A 25,954-nucleotide genomic window follows, 5' to 3' on the forward strand; every position below is an offset into this window, starting at 1 on the left:
GTTAGCCCCCCCATCCAGCACAATAAATGAGCCAGGAGGCCAGAGTTGTGCACATGAAAGCTTCTGACTTTCACTGAAGTTTCTATATAGTGCGCCCACGAAGGAGTTGGAGCGTTTTACACAAGGACACATTTAATTGTGTATAGGAACAGGACAGGAGGTTCAGTGATTTGCTGAGAATTGCAGGATGTTGAGCAAGTGCCGAGACTTGAACCGAGTTCTCCTGCTCCAAAGTCACCATCTTTGGCCATCCTACATCCTATCCCCTGGAATGAAGACCGATAAACTTGTTTCGTGCCGGTGTTATTTATTATTGCACTGGTTATTAAAAAGCAAAAGGTTACATGAACTGCAACACCAGGTATTTTTTAAAATCCAAGGAAAAATGCACCTTTTAAAAGTAGCCCACACACAATAACGCTATAATCATTCGTTTCTTGTGTGCCGCATTTTATTATTCCTAGTTTACGCAATTTGCCAAGAGTCAAAGGATGTTGAGCCTGTGCTGAGACTCGAACCGAGTTCCTCTGCTTCAACATAGCAGCTTTGACCCTCACGCTACAACCTTGGCGTTATTTATTCTTGCACTGGTTATTGAAAAGCAACAACGTTTCTGAACTACAATACCAGATAATTTTGAAAATCCAAGGAAAATGCAACTTTTAAAAGTAGCCCCCACACATTAACTCTATAATCTTTCATTTCTTAAGTGCCACATTGTATTATTACTATTTACCGTGATTTGATGAGTCCCAGGATGTTGAGCTGGTACTGCGACTCAGGCCAACTCCCCCTGCTTCAGAGTCAGCAGCTTTGGCAGTTACGCTGCATCCTCTTCCCTGGGGTGAACCTGATGCACATGTTTACATTGCTGGTGTTATTTATTCTTGCACTGGTTATTAAAAAGCAAAAGCTTAAATGAGCTACAAAACCAGATATTATTAAAAATCCAAGGAAAATGCACCTTTTAGAAGTAGCACACACATGTTAATGGATAATCATTCATTTCTTACGTGCCTCATTTTATTATTCCTATACAAAGCCACAACATATTAGATTGTTAACATTTTGCAAACTAAACATGTCTGAGTATGTTTTCAAACGATTAAAAATGACAAACGTTTTGAAATAACTGAGAAATGTAACTTTGGCTCATCAAGATGTAAAACCTCTCAAAGTATTCAGCGGTGAAGTAGCCCATGGAAAAGGTTTCCTTTCTGACATGACCCATACACTGAACAGCTTGCAAATATCAGATAAACCTGTTTATATTGCTGATGTTGTTTATTTTTGCACTGGGAAGCTTGCATTTGCATCCATCTTCTCCTGCCCTGTCCCTCATTCTGCTCCCACATGCCACCTGTCCGTGTTTTTTAATCCCCCTTCAACCCCTGTTCCTGTTTCATGTCTCTCCTCCTGCTCCTCTTTCTTCTCTCCCCTCCCACCTGTCCCTGTTTCATCTACCCCCCAACAGACAAAAGGGAAAAGAGCTCTATACGGAGGCCAGCACTGTCCGCTACAGAATGCTTTTTTACCAGTCCTGCTATCCACACCGATCGGCCCCTCCCATCCACCACCCCACCCGATTGCCAAAGCCAGTAGCTTGCCCATAGGGGACACTGGCTGGCTCTGTCAATGCTTGTTTCTATCTGCAGTTCATTTGAGATGCCATTTTCAGTTACAGCACCACAGAAGCAAAGAATTGTTGTCACCTTTTGTAGGATTGTTATTTTATTTTGAAGAAAACTAGGTGTTGTTTGTAGGGCTGTGGAAGGATCACAATTTTGAGAGGAGTAAAACCGCATGCCTTTGTTTTCCTGTTTAATATTTTAATATTAAATGTGTTTACTGTTATGTACTTTATGCCTTAATTGTAAAATAAAAATAAATAAGCTGTAGCCTGATATAAAGGACAATATTCAATTAATAACATCTTCAAATGTGCCTTAATAACCAACCAATCAACATGTGCTTATTGTAATATAACGTCTAATCATGAAGTTTCACTGAGACCTTTTCCCTCCAGCATAAAAGCAACCATTTAAGTTTTTAGATCAGCAGTGAGTTACTGTATACCTCTGATAAAAGCTATTCCTGTTTACCAACTTTCTTCCCCAGACCCCACAACTCCACTCTGGCCTGCATTCCGACGTCTACCTGTTCCCTTTTTAGGTCATAGCCTACCAAACTGCACAGCTCTCTGGTTTGCTAAAGACATCTTGGAGTTTCAGAAAGCTGACCTAGGAATGCATTCTGCCCATTGCTTGCTATTGGCTTTGTGGTTTGTAACTCACATTTTATTGCTTCCCATTTGCTGGCTTTATTTGCTTTAGGCTTTCCAGGTTCAGTTTGTCCCGCCCGAAGAGAAAGTTGTATTCATTGAATACTTCCACAAACTCCTTTTCTGTCAACAAGCCTCTAAACCTTGATCTTATCTGTCACATTTGGTGGGCATTCAAAGACCTAGGTCAAATGTCAAGCTGTGTTTTCCTGGGAGCCTGGTTATTTTGTTTTGCTTTCTGCCCACTTCAAAATGACAGCCTTTATAGGAAAGAGGAATGCAGCCGTTCTCGATTGAGCCTGCTGGTGCCCTTTTTAGTTTGAGTGTAGCAGCGGCCAAGCGCTGCTTTCCAACGTGTTGATATCTATCTGTGGGCTTTAACCACGCCCATCACCTTCATTCGTGCCTGGGCTTGTCTTTCAAAAATCACTTGATGTTGTTGGTAAATGCCTTACGTTTGTCCCACTCCGAGGCTGGTTTGTTACCGCCTTGCAGACTGACCATGTTACATGGCGTATTGCATAATTGCCGATATACTTCAGCGTGGGTAAACTTCTTTTACTTATGTCTCGCCCCTTCGCATCGCGCAGCCATGGCAGTTTCAAGCTCGAGTTCCATATCCCCTTCCCGCTGCGTGGCTGCATGTCTTCTAGGTGAGTCACCCTTTCCGCCCTTAGAAAGCTCCGATTACTCCTCCTTGGGTTTCACCATTTCTCTAGTTTCTATATGTGCTGATACAGTCTATGAGGAAAACACACTTTTAAATTCTGGAAAAAATCTCTAATTACGTAAGGATTGCAGCACAAAACTCTCTGACGTCTGAAAATATATCAAACCAAATGCTTCTAGAGCTGCTAGCGCTGAAGCAAAAATACAAGTTGCACTTCCTTTCAAAACAGTAGCTGATATTACTTCCGTGGGTAGAATCGCACATAAAATGCAGACTTGTCTTGGCTTTTTCAATCTCACTTAGGGCTGGCACATTGCTGAACTAAATCGTAGCAGAATCAGACGGTGCACAAACATCCTTTGACCACAAAAGATAATTTCCTGCTTGGTTCTATATGTCTTGTAGAATATTACTTCTGATACACGAAAAAATTCCTTTGCCAGTCTGTCCCTGATGCCCCCAAAATAGAGCTAAATTGTAAACCTTACATTTGCTCTGATTAAATATTTCCGTCTCGAAAAGGCTTGTTTCTTTCCAGAACATTTAATTTTGTCCTTGCAAGCGCACCGTATAAATTTAGCACAGGTCCAATGTTAGTAAAAGTAATGTTATTGTATTTTCATGTTTCATACATGATGACTTGTCTTCTGGTGTCGCTGCTCCCTTAAAAGGAGTTAAAGTTTTGTTAATAATCCCCAAATCACCAAAACGCACCATAAATGAGTTCAAAAGGTGAATGCTGTGATTAAGCACACAATTTATTGCTTTGCATGGTAATGCTTGCTAGCAGCTGCATGTGCTGAGTGCCCCAGACCCCCCCCCTCCCCACCCGGTTGTTCAATGCATGAACTGTATTCATAAGAGGTCTTGTTTGCAGGGATGTCTGGAATGAGCCCCCTTTCCTACATGATGTGAGGGTGGGTTAACGTGAGGCTCACAGATGGGGAAAGCTGTCGTAAAGTTGGAGCATATGAGCACAGCCACTGTGATGTTGCCATATGTGGCACAGCAGCTGCAATTTGCTGTATGTGGCACAGCTACTGCGATGTTGCCATATTTAGCACAGCTACTGCGATGTTGCCATATTTGGCACAGCTACTGCGATGTTGCCATATTTGGCACAGCTACTGCGATGTTGCCATATTTGGCACAGCTACTGCGATGTGGCACAGCTACTGTGATGTTGTCGTATGTGGCACAGCTACTGTGATGTCGTATGTGGCACAGCTACTGCAATGTTGTCGTATGTGGCACAGCTACTGTGATGTTGCTGTATGTGGCATAACTAGTGTGATCTTGCTCTATATGGCACAACTAGTGTGATGTTGCTGTATGTGGCACAGTGACTGTGATGTTGCTGAATGTGGCACAGCTACTATGATGCTGCTGTATGTGGCATAGCTACTGCAGTGTTACCATATGGGGCACAGCTACTGTGATGTTGACATATGTGCCACACTGCTGCAATGTTGCTGAATGTGGCACAGCCAGTGTGATCTTGTCATATGAATGGCAGGCTCCTATAATCTCGCCACGTCCGAGGACAGGATACATTGTGGTCGCTGAGTAAGACAGTAAATGGAAGTGTTTTAGTTGGATGCAGGGTCATTGGAATTATGTGGCGGGAGAGTCCAGTTATGAATTTACAACACCAGCAGCTCTAACTCGAGCAAATTCAGAGACCTTTTACATTGCAAATGCTTCTTTAAAATTTTATTTTAGACATAGCCATATCAAAAGGTATCTTGTTCTTCATCTGCACGTTTTTTGCTACATTCTTCTTCTTTGAGTCCATTTAATTTGTGATATTGCCTTTTGTAGTAACACAGTATAAAACTGCATTTCAGTCTCAGAGTCAGCTTCACATATGGTGATCTTGTGAAATTTACAGAGTTTATGGCCCGTCCACTGTTAAGCACAGGATAAGATCTTTTCACAGAAAATAGCCAGCCTCATTGTAACACAATTTAACAATGCTTGTTTTTCACTTTTATGTGTAAAGCATATCCTTTATTTATGACATATGTGGCAACTCATTTTGAAGAGTTGGATACATTTAAAGGCACTTTTTATTAAAGCGTTTGTGTTTGCCTACAAAATAATGATGTATTACATCTGCAACTGTGTCTTTTTTAGAAAACATGCATTACTGGATATAAACAATTTCCTCATGTTACCTTGCAGGCACTAGGGCCATACTTTGGATGGTACAGCAGGTGCAGTGGCACGGAGCAAAAAGCTCTAGGAAACTCTCAGAACACCTATTTTTGCTATATTTTACCACTGAACCTGAAGTCACAAGTGCAGTTACATTACAGGCACTAGGGCCATGATTTAAATGGAACAACAGGTGCAGTGGCACAGGGGCCAAGAGCTCTAGGAAACCCACTGGGCACTGATTATTGTCTTTTACTACTAAACAAGCAGTCCCAAGAGAAGTTACCCTGCAGACATTAGGGCCCACGATTTGAATGGTGCAGTGGGACAGGGGCCAAAAGCTTTAGGAAACCCACTAAACAACGATTATTGCTATGTTACCACTGAACAAGCAGTTACAAGTGCAGTTGCCTTGCAGGCACTAGGGTGCCACAATTTGAATGGTGCAGTGGTACAGGAGCCAAAAGCTCCAAGAAACCCACCGAGCACTGATTATTACTATATTTTACTACTAAACAAGCAGTCAGAAGTGCTTTTTCGATTCTTTAGTAACCATTGCATCCAAAGTAACACATAGCCTAAAGTATTATTGTAATAAAAACTGTAACTTACTGGACTTTTCTGTCTGCCTCCAACTTACGTTACATTCATCGTATTTATATGGCACATTTTCACAGTTTTTGTATGGTTTTAAAATGCTTCTGAATCTGGACACAGTAACATCTTGGCAAAGACATGCTCCATTCTATAACATTAGGACTTCACGCGTTGTAAACACTATAAATATACTTATAACTTACCATGTGGCATTTCATACCAAATTCTGGAAAGCCAAGAGGTCTTGCCTATGCAAGATCTATTGGCTTTGTCAATGTTGTTTAGATATATTATACAGCACCATTAGCTTTAGTGCAGCATAACTGAAAATTAAAAAAAGCAGTAAAACACAGACAGCTTTTTTACATAACTTTCAACCATTTGCAACATAGATTAAAAAACATTAGCACAACCAACAAATCTCACAAAGGCAAAACCTATTGGCCTTGCCAATGCTTGTTTATATTAAGGGTATGATCGTCATTTGTTGATTTACGCAATTCTGAAGCTCTTGTTTGTTTCCTCTTCGATGGCAGGTAACATCGACCCCTGGCACTCCTTGAGTGTGCTGAAGAACCAGTCTCACTCAGAGCTTGCCATCTTCATCAACGGCACGGCCCACTGTGCTAACATGGGTTCCTCCAGGCCCATGGATCCACCATCCCTGAAGAAGGCCAGAGAGGTAAGGCCACATATTTCTAAAGTTTTAGTGTTGCTCTGGAAAATGAGCAGGCATGAATGAAAGTTATTCACAATTGATAGCTACAAAATGAAAGATGTGTATAGCCAATGTGCTGCCTCCCTAAGAACCCTACTAATGCACTTGGTTCAAGATAGCAGAATCTTAGTATATGCAATTGCCTCACGATAGATGTGCATGCGGGCAATGATAAAAGGTCTATTATGAGACCACTGCTGAAGAAATACATGTCCCTTTTTTGCGTTTCATAAATAACCTTAATGAAAATGTGTGTTTGATGGCATTTTTGGCTGTAGATACACATGCTTTGCATAAGTCTCCCATCTAGTGTTGGGCTCGGATTGTTGCAAGTTGTTTTTGTTCAAATAATCTTTTCAATTCACAAGATCAAGTGACTCCTCCTCTGCTTGATAGTGCGCATGGGTGTTAGACTTTTCATCCTTGGCTTGGTCTCCCTTAATTTTCTGCCTCTGTTTCCCAGGTTGTTTGTGTGCTGGACTCTGATTCTATTGTTTTTGTTACTCTGGGCACTTAACCACTGCTAACCAGTGCTAAAGTGTAAGTGCTCCTTTACAAAATGTGTATGTAATGGGCTTATCCATGATTGGCTTATTTGATTTATTAGTAAGTCCCTAGTGCAGTGCACTAGAGGTGCCCAGGGCCTGTAAAACAAATGCTACTAGTGGGCCTGCAGCACTGGTTGTGCCACCCACATAATTAGCTCTGTAATCATGTCTCAGACCTACCACTGCAGTGTGTGTGTGTGCAATTTATAACTGTAAATTCGACTTGGCAAGTGCACCCACTTGCCAGGCCTAAGCCTTCCCTTTTCTTACATGTAAGGCACCCCTAAGGTAGGCCCTGGGTAGCCCCAAGGGCAGGGTGCAGTGTATGGTTAGGGTAGGACATATAGTAATGTGTTTTATATGTCCTAACAGTGAAATATTGCTAAATTCGTTTTTCACTGTTGCAAGGCCTGTCCCTCTCATAGGTTAACGTGGGGGCTACCTTTAAATATGAGTAAAGTGTAGATTCCCTTTGGGAGCGGATGGACATGTGGAGTTTGGGGTCCCTGAGCTCATAATTTAGAAATACATTTTTTAGTAAAGTTGATTTTAAGATTGTGTGGTTGAAAATGCCACTTTTAGAAAGTGAGCATTTTCTTGCTTATACCATTTCTGTGACTCTGCCTGTTTGTGGATTCCCTGTCTGGGTCAGTTTGACAGTTGGGCTGGTTGCACCTCACACTAGACAGTGACACAAAGGGAGCTGGGGTGTAGTCTGCATTTCCTGATGAGCCATCTGTGCTAGGAGGGAGAGGAGGAGTGGTCACTTACACCTGAAAGGGCTGTGCCTGTCCTCACACAAGGCAGTCTACAACCCCCTTGTGAGTGTCTGGGGCCTGGACTGGGCAAGGCAGGATTTCACAATTAAGAGAGACTTTGCTTTTAAGTAGGCCTACTTCGAAGGAGAAAATGAGTATGAGAAGGGCACCCAAAACCATATACTTCAGAACACTTCTGGAAACCAAGAGGAACCTCTACTTGGAGAAGAGATGAAGAGCTGAGGAAGAAGAGATGCCCTGCCTGGGACTGTCCTTTGTGGAGCTATCCTGCAGTTGCTGCTTCTGCCAGAGTAAGAGGGCAAAGACTGGGCTTTGTGTGCCTTCCATCTTGTGAAGATCTCCAAGGACTTGATTTAGAGCTTGCCTCCTGTTGTTTGAAGTCTCGGGGACAGCAAAGACTTCTCTCTGCCAGCACCTGGAGTCTCTGGAGAGACTCCTACTCTGCCAAGTGGTGCCCATCCAGTTCCCAGGACCCTGAAAGGAGAAGCTGGCAGCCTAAGAGAAGAAAATCCGCGCACAGAACGCCGTGCGGGGTAAAGATCGACGCAACTCCGATCTGCGGCTGGGAAATCGATGCCCCACTGGCTACGCCACTGAAAATCAACACTCACCTGTAACGGGAACAAAGCATCGACGCACGGAGCTGGGGAAATGACGCGCAGCATTGCTGATGGAGGCTGGTGAGATTGCAACCTGCGCTGCGTGGTTTTCGGGTCATCGTGCTTCTGTATTTCCAACGCAAACACCACTGAGAGTGTAAAACAACACAAGGCTTGCCCGGGCCCGAGAGTGCTGACTGGATCAACGCATCGCTCTCCTGCAGAGAGAAGAAACAACACGTCCGACCCGACGAAAGGAGAAACGACGCAAGGTATCGCTCGTGAGTGAAATTGACGCATCGCAAGCCCTTTTTGACGCACACTCGCCCGCGGGGGCTTATTTTTGACACACCCAAAGTACATTTTCACGCTAATAGTGTTAGTGTGTGTTTAAAACTACATGAAGACTGTTTTTGCTTTTTAATTGATAACTTGACTTGTGTATTGTGGATTTTGTCGTTTTGGTCTTGTTTTGTTTAGATAAATATTTTCTATTTTTCTAAACCTGGGTTGACATTTTGTACTGTTTTCATTAAGTTACTGTGTGTGTTGGTACAAGTACTTTACACCTACCACTCTGAAGTTAAGCCTACTGCTCGTGCCAAGCTACCAAGGGGGTAAGAAGGCGTTAGCTGAGGGTGATTCTCTTTTACTCTGACTAGAGGGAGGGCCCTTGCTTGGACAGGGGGTAACCTGACTGCCAACCAAACATGGGTTCCTCCAGGCCCATGGATCCACTATCCCTGAAGAAGGCCAGAGAAGTAAGGCCACATATTTCAAAAGTTTTAATGCTACTGTGGATAATGAGCAGGCATGAATGAAAGTTATTCACAATTGATAGCTATAAAATGAAAGATGTGTATAGACAATGTGCTGCCTTCCTAAGAACCCTGCCAATGCTCTTGGTTCAAGATATCAGAATCTTAGTATGTGCAACTGCTTCACGATAGATGTGCATGCGGGCAAAGCTAAAAAATCTATTATGAGACCACTGCTGAAGAAATACATGTCCCTTTTTTGTGTTTCATAAATAACCTTAATGAAAACATGTGTTTGGTGGCATTTGTGGCTGTAGATACACATGCTTTGCATAAGTCTGCCATCTAGTGTTGGGCTCGGATTGTTGCAAGTTGTTTTTGTTCAAATAATCTTTTCAATTCACGAGATCGAGTGACTCCTCCTCTGCGTGATAGTGCACATGGGCATCGAGTCCTTTGAGACTTTTTCTCTCCACTGTCAGGATCGGACGTGTTTCCTCTCGCTCCGGTATTTCTCAGCTCGCTCTCTCCTGAACTTTCTCTTCCATCTTCCTTTCAGGGACAGTATAGTGTTTCGATCATGTTAAAGTACTCGATCCGAATTCCTGCTTTGGGATCCATCCACTGCTCTTCGGGGTGCAGCTGCTCTTCTTGGGCCTACTCCTTCAAGTGCTGTCAAAATATGCAGGGCTGATGGAATGGGCTCCATTTAGTTTCTGTCCTCAAACCCATTAAAAAGTTCCACACACCGATCAACACCTGGAGTGTAACGTGTGCTTGTACCCGGAGCATAAAGAAGAGAACTGGGACGCCTATAGGTCTTTTCGATCTAAGAAGACTGAAGAACGCATTAGTTAGAGATGGCATCGAAGACACCTGATTACACTCCCAACCTCTTCGGAGAGAAACATGCTCAGGAAGAAATGGGACATCAGCCAGCCTTTTTCATTCAAGATTCCGAGTCAGACGTCAAATCTGACATCGATAGTCCGCTAATTCCTGCAGCACAACATGTGAGTACATCAGCACTAACTTTCCACCTAAAAACTTGAAGAAAAAAAAACTAAGCTGTTTGCCTTCTGGCCATGGTCGGACCCGAAAGTTTGATTCGGCTGCCACGCTCTCTGGCTCTGCACTGAAATTTACCAAGGCGTCTTTGGCATCGACCACAGACTCAAAAGCATCCCACACAATCTGCATTTCGGCACAGATAAAGAAGCTTTCCACATCAGTTTCAGGGCTTATACCTTCGATTCAACAAAAGGCTTCTATTCCGAAAAATGTCAGAACCAAGGACAATGGCTTCTGAGAACTCCGTCCTATCTTTTGGAGCAGCTTCACCAGTGAAGACAATTCAAGAACTAATGGACGCTCAGCACCAAATTCCTGTACACGAGGGAACAGGGAAAAATATTGCTTCTCCCTCTGTTCCAATTCAAAGGAGACTTACCTTTCAAGAGACATTTTACACTGCTCCTCCTCCTCAAAAAAGTATCTAAGGATAAAGACAAGGCTCCAGATCACCCTCCGCCTTCTCCACCTCACTCTCCTATACTTCCTCTTACCCCTCCACCGCCGCCACAATCTCCTACATCTTTCATACAGCCACAGTTTTTTCCACAAGGGTCATCTTCACCTCACGAAAATGAATTGGTGAAATTCCACTGGATGTAGATCCATGGAATTTATATTATCCAGATCCCATACTCCCTAATGGCCCAGATCTGTATCCAGCAAGGCTTTCATCCCCTGGAGATACAACAGCTTATAATCTAGTTATTGCAAGGGCAGCTGCATACCATATCGTACATATGCACAATGGCCCCATTGAAGGATTTCCTCTTTGATACATTGACCATCACTCACAGAGACATTTCCTACCCATGCTGCCAGGTATGCTTAGACATTCCACAGCTATTGGTAAAGAACCTTTTAGGACAAGTGTTATTACCCCAAGGTTTGACAAAAAGTACAAGGCTGCACCGTCAGATCCTACATTTATTAAATTCCAACTACCTCCTGACTCTTTGGCAGTCACTGGAGCATGTAAGCATGCTAATAGTCAGTCCACAGGAGGTGCTCCTCCTCCTGATAGAGAGAAAAAAACTTGATTCAGCTGGGGAAAGAGTAGCTGCACAAACTGCTAATCATTGGGGAAATTGCACATTCACAGGCCCTTTTGGCAAGGTACGATAGGGCCCACTGGACGAGATGGAAGAACTGCTTGAGTACCTTCCACAGGAACATCAAAACAAAAAAAGGTCTCAAAAGGGCAGGCCATCTCAAACATTTCTATTAAATGTGCTGTTGATGCATCGGATACCACTGCATGTGGTGTAAACACCAATGTTATTATAAGAAGGCGTGCTTGGCTGAGATGCTCAGGCTTCAAGCCAGAAATATAACAGGCAGTTTCCAACATGCCTTTCTATGAAGAACGCTTGTTTGGCCCAGAAGTTGACAAGCTGAAAAAAGACTCAAAAACAGCAACATCTCTGGGGGCACTACTAACTACACCAAGTAAGGGTAATTTGTGTAGATCACAATTTAGGGGAGGTTTCAGAACGTCATCTACCGAGCCTTTTACCTTCCAGACCAAACAAGGAACACACTTTTACAATAGAAGTTCCTTCAGAGGCTCTTACAGGGGTGCAAATAATAAAGGCAGAGGTAAGGCATCCACCTCTAGAGGTTCTGCCTCAAGCACATGGCAGTGACTGTTTACAGATTCCTCCAACACACACCTCTCCAGTAGGAGGAAGAGTAGGAGGAAGGCTAGCAAATGTCTATGCCCAATGGTCCAAAGTAACCACAGATCAATGGGTTCTATCAGTTATCCAACATGGTTACTGTCTAGAGCGCATTTCCACTCCACCAAATATTCCCCCTTGAATTCACAAACTTTCACACAACCATCTCATACTTTTGAAAGAAGAGGTACAATCCCTTCTTCTCAAAGGTGCTATAGCTTCTCAAAGGTGCTATAGAACCAGTTCCCCTGTCTCAGGGTTGGGAGTATATTCCCTATACTTCCTTATACCAAATAAAGATGGATCACTAAGACCAATTCTGGATCGCAGACCTCTCAACCTATACATCCTTTCAGAGCATTTCCATATGGTCACTCTGCAACATGTTATTCCCCTATTACAGCTAAGCGATTTCATGACAGCCTTAGATCTGAAGGATGCTTACTTTCACATTCCCATACATCCAGCACATTGCAAATACCTCAGATTTGTCTTTGCGGGAAAACACCATCAATTCAAGGTTTTACCATTAGGGGTAACAGCCGCTCCCAGAGTATTCACAAAATGTCTAGCAGTAGTTGCTGCATTTCTCAGAAGACAACATATCCACATCTTCCCATACTTGGATGACTGGCTCATCAAGGCAGATACCATCCAACAATGTCAGAATCATATTCAGTACACAGTAAATCTACTACACACTGGGTTTTACGATCAACTTTCTCAAGTCCCATCTCCAACCCTCACTGATACAACCTTATCTGGGAGCAATTCTCAATACTCACTCAAGGTTGGCATATCCGAACCCAGCTTGCATTCAAGTCTTTCAAACTCTTCTGTGTCAATTACAGGAGAACCTCATTTACACAGTGAGAGTAGTGATGCAGCTATTAGGAATTATGGCTTCATGCATTGCCATCTTACCTCATGCCAGACTACACATGCGTCCCTTACAGTGGTGTCTGTCATCAGTGGTCTCAGTTACAGGGTCATCTCCAGGATCTAGTGATATCTGACTGACAGACTCATTGCTCTCTACAATGGTGGAATCTCATCAACCTCTCCAAAGGGCGGCCCTTTCAAGACCCTGTGCCTCGGATCACTCTCCCTACAGATGCATCACGGATAGGTTGGGGGGGCTTATCTCAATAGCCTTACAATACAAGACAGGTGGGACCCCATTGAACAAACTTATCACATCAACTATTTGGAAAAACTAGCAGTCCTTCTAACGCTCAAAGCGTTTCTGGCACAACTCTCCCACAAAGTGGTTCTATTCCATAAAGACAAAATGACAACCATGTATTATCTTCAGATACAGGGGAAAACACACTCACCTCAAAAGTCCCTTCTTGCTCAGACAACTTGGAAATGGGTAATTCACAATTGCATTCATTTACTGACAGAATATCCCCCAGGAATGGACAATCAGTTTGCAGTCCTCTTAAGTAGAATGCAGCAACAAGTCCACGAATGGGAACTTCACCCACAAATACTTCACCAATACTTTCACTTGTGGGGAACACCAGAAATAAACCTCTTCGCCAGCACAGAAAATTCAAAATGCCAAAACTTTGTGTCCAGATACCCACACCCTCAGTCCTAGGGCAATGCTCTATGGATGAATTGGTCAGGGATATTTGCTTTCGCTTTTCTGCCAACCATTTCTGGTTTGCAAAGTGAGACAAACATCACGCACCATGATCCTTGTAGCCCCCCCATCGGCACATCAGCCTTGGTACACACCACTGTTGGGTCGGTCTGTGGTTCCCCACCAGAAACTTCCCAACCGACCAGACCTTTTGAATCAAAAGCGAGGTCAAATCAGACATCCAGGCCCTAAACCACTCAATCTTGCAATATGACTCTTGAAGTCATAGAGTTTGGATATTTACAACTCCCCTCTGAATGTATGGACATTCTTAGAGAGGCACATAACCCTAGAATTAGACCGTATTATGCTGCAAAATGGAAACATTTTGTATGCTACTGTCAACCTAAACAGATTGATCTACTCATTATTTGTTACCTGCTACATTTACAAAAGGCATATTTAGCATACTCCTCTATTAGATTTCATTTTGCAGCTATAGCTGCTTACTTCCAAATCAGACATCATATTTATTTATTCAGAATTCCAGTAATTAAAGCCTTTATGGAAGTCCTTAAGAGTCCTTAAACCCTGGGTTCCTCCAGCTCCAATAAGGAACCTTAATGTTGTCTTTACTAGACTCATGCATCCACCTTCTGAATCCATGCCCTCTTGCTCTTGGCAGTTTCTTTCATGGAAAGCTGCCTTTTTAGTGGCTATCACTTCCTTAAGATGTGTAAGTGAAATACAAGCTTTCACTGTAGAAGAACCTTTCTTCCAAGTTTATAAAGATAGAGTAGTCCTTAGGAGAAAACCCTAAATTTCTCCCAAAAGTAGTTTCACCATTTTACATTTTCCACAGCCAGACTCAGTCGCTAAAAGAGGTCTGCACACACTAGATGTTAAGAGGTCTTATGTATTACATTGATAAGACTTTTAGAAAATCTAAACAGCTTTTTGTAGCATTTTCAATGCCTCACAAAGGCAATCCAATTTCAAAAACTGGGATAGCTAGATGTATAGTCAAGTGTATTCAAACTTGTTATTTTAAAGCTAAAAAACAATTACCTACAGCACATTCTACCAGAAAAAATGTGCTTCTATGGCTTTTTTAGGAAACATTCCAATAGCAGATATTTGTAAAGCTTCTACTTGGTCTACACCACACACATTCACTAAGCACTATTGTGTAGATGTTTTAGCTCGCCAACAAACAAGTGTTGGCCAGGCAGTGCTCGGGACACTTTTTCAGGCTACTCCAGCTCCTACAGGCTAGCAACCACTTACTCAGAGGGGACTGTTTTACAGTCTATGCAAAGCATGTGTATCTACACAGCACGCATGCCATCGACCGAAAAATGTTGCTTATCCAGTAGACATCTGTTCGTGGCATGTAATACTGTAGATTCACATGCGTCCTCCCTGGAAGCCTGTGGTTGTTGCAGTAGAATTATTTTACAAATATTGTACATATCTGTTCGATGGCATGTGTACCTACAGATACACATGCTATGCATATCCATTCCGCCATCCAGTTTTGGGCTTAGAGTGTTACAAGTTGTTTTTCGGAGTCACGGGATCGAGTGACGACTCCTCTCAGTTCCATTGCACATAGGCATCGACTCCATTGTTAGATTGTTTTCTTTCCGCCATCGAGTTCGGACGTGTTTCCTCTCGCAAGGCTATTTCGATTAAAAAAAACTTTAGAAAACCTTCCTTTTCGTCTGTATTGTTTCAATCACGTTCTTCATCTAGCATCGAACTGGTAGTACCATCGTAAACGTATTTTTTTTTTGCCCTTCGGCGTGTGTGCACCTGACTTGGGCCCACCACGTGGAAAGCCTGATGGATCGGACTCCATTCCGATTCTGCCCTCAGTGCCACGCGAAGGATCCCTATACAGACCAGCACTTGGATTTGTAACTTGTGCCTTTCTCCAGACCATCGGAAGGAAAACTGTGAGGCCTGTCGATCATTTCATTAAAAAAAGACTTTCAGAGATCACAGACCCCGAAGACTCGAAATGGCGTTGAAAAGCAGTGAACATCTTGATGTCGCTGAAGAGGAGCAGTCACAGACGACAAACAGGAATCAGAGGACGACAGACCATCACAGCTGGCCAGCATGTGAGTACGTCTGCTCCTACACTCCTGCACAAAAAACATTCTAAGGCCTTGGCTACACCACTGCCGGAAGGCCATGGTTCGGCCCAAAAAAAGACTGTCTGCGACTGTCCTTCGGGGTCAGTGCAGAAAAAGGCCACTCCTCCGTCGACTTCGGAGTCGCGTAAATATACCAAAGGCTCCATTTCGGACTCCAGTAAAAAAAAAAAAACAATCTTCAGAGTCGAAAATTCGTCAGTCGGCTTCGGAGCCGAGACCTTTCACACATTTTTGGTACCAAAAAAACAACAAACTTTACCAGACCTAGATCTATTCGCAACAAGCAAAAACGCAAAATGCCAAAGCTTTGCATCCAGACACCCACATCCCCTATCCAAGGGCAATGCTCTATGGATCAATTGGTCAGGGATATTTGCTTATGCTTTTCCCCCTCTCCCACTCCTTCCATTTCTAGTCAACAAATTACGTCAAACATCTCTCAACATGATACTCATTGCACCAACATGGGCACGCCAACCTTGGTACACAACACTATTAGACCTATCTGTGCCTCACTCCAAACTCCCAAACAGACCAGATTTGTTAACACAAAACAAAGGTCAAATAAGGCATCCAAACCCCAATACTCTCAATCTAGCGGTTTGGATCCTGAAGTCATAGAATTTGGATATTTAAATCTTCCATCAGAATATATGGAGTAATTAAACAAGCACGAAAACCTACTACTACTAGACAGTGCTACGCAAATAAGTGGAAACGATTTGTCTACTATTGTCAGTCTAAAACCATTAATCCACTTACAGCATCTATGCAAGATATTGTATTTTATTTGCTTCATTTACAAAAAACAGATTTGGCTTATTCATCCATTAAAATACACCTTACTGCAGTATCTGCATACTTACAAACTATTTAACATACTTCTCTATTCAGAGTTCCAGTTATCAAAACCTTCATGGAAGGATTAAAACGTATTATTCTACCCAGAACACCACCTGTTCCTTCATGGAATTTAAATATTGTACTTACCAGACTCATGGGACCATCTTTTGAATGCATGCACTCTTGGCAAATTCAATTTTTAACATAGGAGGTCGCCTTCCTTGTAGCTATTACTTCTTTAAGAAGAGTTAGTGAAATACAAGCATTCACTCTTGAGGAACCTTTTTTCCAAGTGCACAAGCATAAGGTTGTACTACGAACAAATCCAAAATGTCTACCAAAAGTAGTATCTCCTTTTCACATCAATCAAACAGTGGAACTGCCAGTCATCTTTACACAGCCAGATTCTGTGGCAGAAAGAGCTCTTCATACCCTAAATCTCAAAAGAGCTCTTATGTACTACATAGACATAACAAAACAGTTTAGGAAAACAAAGCAACTCTTTGTTGCTTTCCAACAACCACATACAGGCAATCCTATATCAAAACAAGGATTAGCAAGATGGATTGTTAGATGTATACAAACATGTTATGTCAAAGCTAAAAGGCAACTCTTGATCACTCCTAAAGCACATTTCACTAGGAAAACGTGTGCAACAATGGCTCTTTTAGAAAACATTCCAGTGGTTGACATATGTAAAGCAGCTACATGGTCAACCCCTCATACATTCACAAAACACTATTGTGTTGATGTGTTCTCACAGCAACAAGCCTCTGTAGGCCAAGCTGTCTTAAAAACGTTATTTCAAGCAACTTCAACACCTACAAGCTAGCCCCCACTATTTTGGGAGGATTAACTGCTTTGTAGACTGTGCATAGCATGGGTATCTGCAGCTACACATGCCATCGAACGGAAAATGTCACTTACCCAGTGTACATCTGTTCGTGGCATGTAGTGCTGCAGATTCACATGCGCCCTCACTCCTCCCCGGAAGCCTGTAGTCATTTAAGTTTTACATTTGTAAATATGTATATACATTTACATTTGCATGGACATCTCTTTATATTTCTATACTCTATCACTCCTTTCTTCACCCTCTGAGGGAAAACAATCTAACAATGGAGTCGATGCCTATGTGCAATGGAACAGAGAGGAGGAGTCACTCGATTCCGTGACTCTGAAAAAACTTCAAAGAAAAACAACTTGTAACACTCCGAGCCCAACACTAGATGTCGGAATGGATATGCATAGCATGTGTATCTGCAGCACTACATGCAGCGAACAGTTGTACACTGAGTAAGTGACATTTTACATGCCTGGACATCCTTTTTGTAATAAATATATATATATATATATATATATATATATATATATATATATATATATATATATGTGTTCGGTGGCATGTGTAGCTGCAGATACACATGCTGTGCACTGTTCCTGCCATCTAGTGTTGGGGTCGGAGTGCTCAAATCAGTTGGTGTCACGCATTCCTTGATTCAAATACAGTTTGCTTCATCCCGTATTACACAAATAACAACAATGGAACAAATGATTTTGCCTTTTTTCCTGTTTGTTTTTTAACTAATAGAAAGTTTCTGTAATATACCCCCGATCTTCTGACAATTTATGAAAACCAAGCCTTCATGTGTTTTCTTGAAACTCAGCTTTGAGGGCATACCAAACAACAATAAACGAGGTATTCAGTTGTTCTCCCACCACATAAAAACAAGCACCATCCAAAGGCGCATAATCAGCATTACACTTGGCATATAATTTCTTCAATTCTGACATGTCCAACCTCTGACACATTATATTTCTATCTTTAGTCTCCTTTTTTAATAATTGTTTTATTGTAAGCTTGAGAAAAGTCATTGGTAGTGGACAAAATCCTGTGTGTTTTTGAAATCCTGTGCAATTTATTGAAACAGACCGCAGTTTGGATAAATAGTACATAAAAGGCCCAAAGCATTTGACAAGAGAAGTGTGTTTAAAAAAAACAAAAAAGCCTTGCTTTTCTCTCATCAAACCTTTTCTATTAGAGTCAGTTGGAGATCTAGAATCAAGTGATGCACATGGCCTAAAATCGGAAATAGAGTTGTGACACTCTACCTATAGAAAAATAATTCCTTGTAGCAGAACGAAGAGGAATGTCCGAATCAAGGGCTGACTCCAGAATATGGCACACCAGCCCCTCTCTGCCCAGGATCTATTATTGTAGAGTGGGGAGGTACTACAGGTCTCATTTGCACAACCCTGAGCTCTGAGTTCCCCCTTATGATTCAGCACACAGTACACTGGGGAGAGATACTATCCAGCTTCAAATTAAAGACAGATTTCTCACTGAACATTACTTCTGCATACAGCACTGGTCAGTGGTAAATTCTGAGCAGAAAAAGTTAAATAACTTAACGTGAAATCACATCTTACTACACAAATGTGGTTGTGGAAACGTTCAACTGAGCCACAAAACTTTCCAAAGGGCTAGACGCCCACTCTTGCGTCTAAAAGCAGTCATTCTCCTTTTTGTACCCTACGGATTTTGTGTAATCTTTGTTTCCTCCCATTGGAACTTACAATGTGCAAGCCCATTGAAACTGCTCCATTATTTTACTTGATATTTGACGTTGGTGATCATGCTCTAATGACTCTGCATACTCCCAAATTATACCCCACTATACTTTAGGGTGGCTAGATTGATCATGCATGACTTCAAGGTGATTTACTTACTCCACAAGTGGGTAGGACGTCTACAGACTTTCCCACTTCACATAACCAGTTGTTCCTCTCTCTTCACATAACCAGTTGTTCACTTCCCTAAAGTGTGGAGTCCATGATTTCAGGCTAGTGTATATGCTCCACAGGTGGGGAGAATTCCTACGGACTCTCCCATTGTAAACTAAGATAGCTTTCAATTACTAGTTGTTACTTTCCGTAAAGTGCCTGTTGTAGAGTGCGCTCTGTTGCATGTCTAAGACCAGGAGACCCATTCAGGATAATGTGGCCCGGAACAAGATGATGGTTCCACTGCCGGTTGCCTTCCTCATCTGTCTGAGTCACAAAACATATGTGCTTTGTGCCTGGAACATTTAGTTAACTGGAAACACATATGCCACCCTGTCAATCCAGTGTCCCTCTAATTGTAAATATAGCCCTCCTTAAGTGAATGACTCAAATGAGTCTGGTAAACATTGATACTCTGCCTACACAAGAACAAAGCGATACCAGGGACATGGCCCTGTTATCACTGATCCGCCCTGTGAGGGGGAAATAAGCCCAAGCCTAGAAGATTACCTGTTGCAGCACCTTGGTTTGGAAGAAGAGGAGGTTGAACTGGCTAGAGGAAAGAGTGGAGGATTCCCCTGCCCAAGAGGACAACAAGTGAGACCCAGCAGCCTGAAGTGTGTGTGGAGAATTCCTCGAGGTCCTGAGCTCCAAAGGAGCCATGAGGAAATGTGCAGACTATAAGTCCAAGAACTACTTGCAACGTCATTCGCACAGAGCTAGATGCCATCAGATGGTCCCTGCAGCCTTAGAATTCATTGACAGTGAGAGTACTATCTATGAGCTGTCTCAGACCAACATGATTTATATGTGTGGAATGGGCGATTGTGCCCTACCTGGCTGTACTACTGTGTTGCATTCATTTGTGCATGTATTTTGTCTCTTGAGAAAGATTGTGATTCGGATTCCCCACACCAGTCTCTGGCTAGTTGATTTCCCTCGTAAACCGACCTGGGTGCTTCATAAGGTATCTTTCTGGGATATGGATTCTGCAAATCTGGCCTAGCTGAGGGAGGGAAAATGAAAGGCAAGTCGGAGGGGAAGGGAGGCAGGGGAGAATTGATATCCGAGAAGTATTCCATAAAGAGGAACCCCACACCTCTCCCGAGACCATGATGGTGTCTCCAGTGAGCAGTCCCAGATCGCCACATTTCTTTTATAAATGTTAAAACGTGTCCTGCGTGGGCCAGAGTCCATATTGCATACAACTGTGCTGTATTTGTGCCTTCCACACCACCCAGGGTAATTTCAGCTACCTTGTGTCCCCGGGGCTTGCTCCTGTCCTCGTCCCACTTCACCACGATCCACTCTCCCTCCACCGCTAATTTGCAGAGATAGAGGGAGGAAGACATACTGGTGGGACGTTCGTATCCGATTTTTACCCCGAAAGCACAGCACATAAGTTGTTCTAAGTCAACAGATTTCTTCTCTAAATGATGAATGGGGATTTGTGTCCGTATTTTCTCTGCATAAGCAAAAAGCTGTTTATATGCAGGAGTTGTTTCCGCACACCAGTCTAGGCCATTTCAGCTTTGCCATGACCTAGACCTGCCCCCAAAATAACATTTTCTCTTGCAAGTATTAAAGGATCCGAAAACGAAAACGTAAGCCAATCCTCTGTAATCAATTAGAGAACGGTAAAGAGTGTCAGAGTCCATTTAAGCTGTATTGTAGAGACTTCTTGCAATGGCGAGTTCATAAAGCATTTGCACAGATAGAAGGAACATCAAAAGTTTACTTTTTAGCAGCAAAGACTAAACCAGCATAGGTAGAGAAAACAAGTAGCTTTCGGAAGCACCTGAAAATGTCCTATCACTTAAACGCAATGGTTCCTCACTGTAGCGGTAAAGAACATATACAAACATCTTCCAGCATGGTAGCAAATCATTACTGCCCTATTTTAGATCTCAGTATTGCAAAAAATGGGTCACAAGAGATAAAAAAAAATGTTGGTGCTACATGCTGTCGACTTAATCTTACCTCCCGTGAAACACTGGAAATTATTCACCTCAAAATTGACTAACAGCACTACCACCATAGAACTCAGCACTTCAGCCTGAGGTAGGCACCAAATGCCGTTTGAAGGGAATAAGAGAGGAGGTAGCCTTTCATGTGTGTCAGAATATATTCGTTAGCTTGTACGTGGCAGAACGGCAGATAAAAACTCACTCTTGGTTTCATGTATTGTAACATTTATGGAAGCTATCCAGCCCATACACAACCGGGGGCTCCACACTGAATGTAAGACAATCAGACAGAATTCCTCCCTTCTGGACTTAGGCCCTCATTACAACCTCAGCGGTTGTTTGAAAAGACCGCCGAGGCTGCGGAAGCCAGAATACCGCCAGTGCCTGGGGTATTTCTGGCTCCCTATTATGACTTCTGCTGGGCCAGCGGACAGTAACAGTGTTACCGTCCGCTGGCCCAGCAGAAAAGTCAAATCAACATTGCTGCCTGCTCATAATAGAGCCGGCGGCAATGCTGATGTGCAGCGGGTGCAGTAGCACCCGTCGCGCATTTCACTGCCCGAAAATCGGGCAGTGAAATGCGCGACGGGGCTATGCCTGGGGGCCCCTGCACTGCCCATGCAAACTGCATGGGCAGTGCAGGGGCCCCCAGGGACACCCCAAGTCCCCCTTACTGCCAGCCTTTCCATGGCGGTGTTTACCACCGTGGCAAGGCTGGCGGTCGGGGACTCATAATCCCCAGTGCAGCGGTGCTTGAACCACTGCCCTGGGGATTATGACCGCCAGGCAAAAGCCTGGCGGTATAGTGGAGGGGCCGCGGCAGTATGGCCATGGCTATTGCGCCATGGTCATAATAGCTGGCGGAACACCGCCAGCCGCCAAGGTCATAATGAGGCCCTTAATGCCACAGCTGTGTTGTTGTTCTGAATGCCAGATTCCATGTTGTCACCAGCAGCACTGACCTGGAAGATCAGTGGTGCCAAACAGCTAACGATTCGGAGGACAGATTGAGTCTGTTCATGCAACTGAGCAGTGGTCCCCTTGGTGATGACAGAAGAAGATCAGAGGAGGGGAGTTCCCTTTTTGGAATCTCTTCCTCTGCAATAGCTGAGTGCTTCGTAACAAGGCTGGGACCTCACCTGCACCAGCTTCACAGTGCAAGGAAAATGTTTAACCCTGTAGCGATTGTACCACAGACGTATTCTGGAACTTAGAACAACCTATGTATCTGTCTATCTAGCTAATCCGTCTATTCTCCATGCACTCAATAATGTCATCCTCCATGATTCAGGTAGTCTATGCAACAGCAATGTATTTATTATCTCAGCAGAAACGAAAGGAAGTAATCCATGGCACTTTCAAGTTATATACAAATAATCTGGTAGCACTTCTGACTTGAGAACTCCATGATAATTCACCTACCAAAGCAGACTAGCTAAGCAGACACTTTTTGGAAAAGCACTAGTTCGTTCTGAACACGTCCTTGGGAACATCTTCATTGATGGAGGACATTGAATCTTTGTTATTGACCATAAAAAATAAGAAGCACAAAATGCTCAGAGTTCATATATAGGCAGGCCCTAAAGTTCAGGAAAATATGCGTATGCCTTTCTGCAAAGTCGTATGTTTCTGAAAATGCTAATCAAGTTAAAACACAAATTAAAGTTGATACTTACTACACTGAACAGGGCACATCCACAGACGTTTCAGTCTTCTGTTCACGTAATTTTGCAGGCTCCCATACCACTGCTGTCCTTTGCTAAGCAGTGATCTGTGTCATACATACCTAGAGTAGTGTCTTCTCAGTCTTCATTCTGAATGCATAGATAGGCACATGAGAAGAAGTGTTTTTCTACAAGAACAATGCATGTCTTTAAGTTGAAGAGGTTTTGAATTTGCTACCTAAAGCAGTACATACATCTGTGGACATGTCAGGATGATAAAGTAGTCGATTATCCTCCATATTTAGCTAAATCCGATGTTCTCTGTTCTGTAAATGTGCATCTTGCTGAAAACACTGCTCATCGCAAACTTAATTAGGTGGCATCATTTTCATCATGCAAGCAGTTGTAGATTTTTTTAAAGGGCCTTAGAAAGTCGTTTTGCCCTCACAAAGCCTGTTTTGCATTTGGATTTATATATCCTGAAAAAGGGCTCTTTTCGACCTGTTGATATCAATTCTGTGGGCATTAACCACACCCATCACTTTCAATCGTACCTGGGCCTGCCTTTAAAAATTCCCTTTATTTTGTGGGTAAATGCTTTACGTTCATCCCACCTTGAGGCTGCTTTGTTATTGCCTTGGAGACCGACCCTATTAAATGGATTATTGCACAATCTGTGAGATACCGTAGTGTGGCACACTAATTTTTTTTTTCTTTTGCCTCGCTGCTTCACGCTGCGTGGCCTTTTGTTTCTTCCTCTTACATGTTTTAGGCATGCCACTGTTTCTTTTTTATTTATTTCAGATTTTTTTCATATTTTTGTTAAAGTTTCATAGAGCGCAAACTCAATCGGAGAAGCGCTTTACATGAGTATGTGAAGTTTCATATAGCACGAACTTGAACAGAGCGCACAATACAGAACAGTGAAGTTTCATATACTGCGAACTCCCTGCACAGCGGGAGACCCAATACTGCAATATGCACCACACTCTGGGAAACTCGCCCCATAATGCTTTGCAGGCATTTCTTTCTCAAAACATTTTTGACCATAACTCAGCCTGTGTTGGTCCGAGGACAATATAGCCATCAAAACGTTCAGCACAGCACACTTTGTCTTGGTCATCTCTGGGTCCCCACACTAGGTTTGGAGAGACCCCAAAATAGTAACCTCTCCAACCATTCAATTTCTTTTAAAGCTCTCTCATAGCTGGAATTTTTGTTTTACAGCTGACAGAAGTTTTTATTTAAGGGCCTTCTTTGTAATAGTATTGCACTAGGCCTGCTAGGCCTTCCGATGTGTAAGACATTACACCCTCTAGGGGCTACATATATGGTTACACTGCATTACTTTCTGTTATTCTGTTTTCATGTAGTTGTGCCCTCTAGGGGCTGAATATATGGTTACATGATCATGTTTCTTACAAATGCTATTTTCATAAAGGTGTCCTCTAGGGGCTGTTCTGAGCATTACAGTCAAGACACTACAATATCCGTGGCACTCGGAAGCTCGCCCATAATGCTTAGCAAGCCATTCCTTTTACAACACAGTTTTACCCATAACTCATCACACAATGTGCTCTCACTGTCTAGGTCATCTCTGGGTCCTCACACTAGATTGGGGGACCCCAAAATAATAATGTAAAAGAAACAATGGCAATGTTTTCATTTTTTTGCTGCAGATAGACAGAGAGGGTAAACTGAACTGCTTTGCGTTATATGCAGGGCCACTAGAACTTTGCAGCAGAGAGGTCCAAATTATGAGGCAGGGTTGACCAATTTCTATGGCAAGAAAAGTCCAGTTAAGCTTTTACAACACCAATAGCTCTAACTCAAGCAAATGCGAGACCTATTGCACGGCAAATTTTTTAAACATATGCTCCAAAATATTGTGCTTCTATAGAGGAAACGAGCACAGTATTCTGGTGTCTGACATTTACAGTGGTAATTTAATTTAATGATATGCAGTCATATAATGAGCTCTGTGACTTCAATTAGATATAGTGACAAAATGTACCTTATATTTACCCAGGAGCTTGAAATAAAAAATACTTTTAAAGACTTTTGATACTAGCTTTAGAGGTTTATCAGAACTAAGGAAGATTTTACCCACGTACAATTGTACAATCCGAATGTTTTAACATGAGGAGTTCAGATAGAATCCGAACAATACTACCCTAGTTTCCATGCTCTTCTCCTGTGTTAGAAATAGAGCCTCTAGTTGGCAGTCGGTTTGCACCCTGGTCAAGTAGGGACCTTCACTCTAGTCCGAATAAGGGAGATACCCAGCTGAGATAACCCCTGATCACCCCCTTGGTAGCTTGGCACGAGCAGTCCGGCTTATCTCAGAAGCAATGTGTAAAGCACTTGCACATATCACACAGTAATACAGTGAAAACACTACAAAAGGACACTACACCAGTTTTAGAAAAATAGCTAATATTTATCCATGTAAAACAAGACCTAAAATCAACATATAGTAATAAAGATATGAATTTTGCAAGAATGAACTTAAAAGTACAGTTCCTTGAAATCGATAGCTCTGTCTGGGGCTATCACAGCGTGGTGAACAACAAGTCCAACAGTTCAGGCCTGCTGCGACATCGGGGGCCAGCTACGGTGTTGGGAAGCCTCGCAAACAGTACCTTGGAAATGCAGGGCGTTGTGATCCTCGCAATGAGATCCGGAGTGTTGCGTCACAGGCCTCGGTTCTGTAGATCGGTGTGGGGCTCTTCGGGCCCTTGAAGTCACACGCGCTGCAGATCGTACTCCAGGCTGATGACGAGGTCAGGAGCGCTGGCGTGGATGGCGTTGGGACTGCCGTGCGAAGTGAGATAATGGGACGTGCGGTGCCCACAGGTCACGGTGCAGGCAGCGGCTTGGTTACCCGATCCTCTAGCATTGGGGAGACCAGGGCTGCGGTGTGAAGCGGGGCGGTGGGATGTGCAGTGTCTCCAGGTCACAGTGCAGGCACAGTGCTGTTGTCGGTAGGCCCCAGGCAGTGGTGCAGCGCGAGGTGGGCTCCGTGCGGCACCCACGGGTCGTGGTGCAGACAGGCATGTATGTTGTTGAAACTGGAGTCGATGGCG

At 43.1% G+C, this 25,954-nt stretch overlaps 1 protein-coding gene across 1 annotated transcript in view; it reads left to right on the forward strand.

Annotated features, from left to right (window-relative positions):
* Positions 1 to 25,954, forward strand: part of PRSS16 (serine protease 16) — a 93,631-nt gene that overhangs the window by 60,472 nt on the left and 7,205 nt on the right. The window contains exon 11 of the mRNA XM_069207510.1: positions 6,242 to 6,387. Within this exon, the coding sequence (XP_069063611.1) occupies positions 6,242 to 6,387 (146 nt within the window). The remainder of the gene's footprint in view (positions 1 to 6,241; positions 6,388 to 25,954) is intronic.

This window comes from Pleurodeles waltl, chromosome 9 (assembly GCF_031143425.1).
Source record: "Pleurodeles waltl isolate 20211129_DDA chromosome 9, aPleWal1.hap1.20221129, whole genome shotgun sequence".
Taxonomy (NCBI): Eukaryota; Metazoa; Chordata; class Amphibia; order Caudata; family Salamandridae; genus Pleurodeles; species Pleurodeles waltl.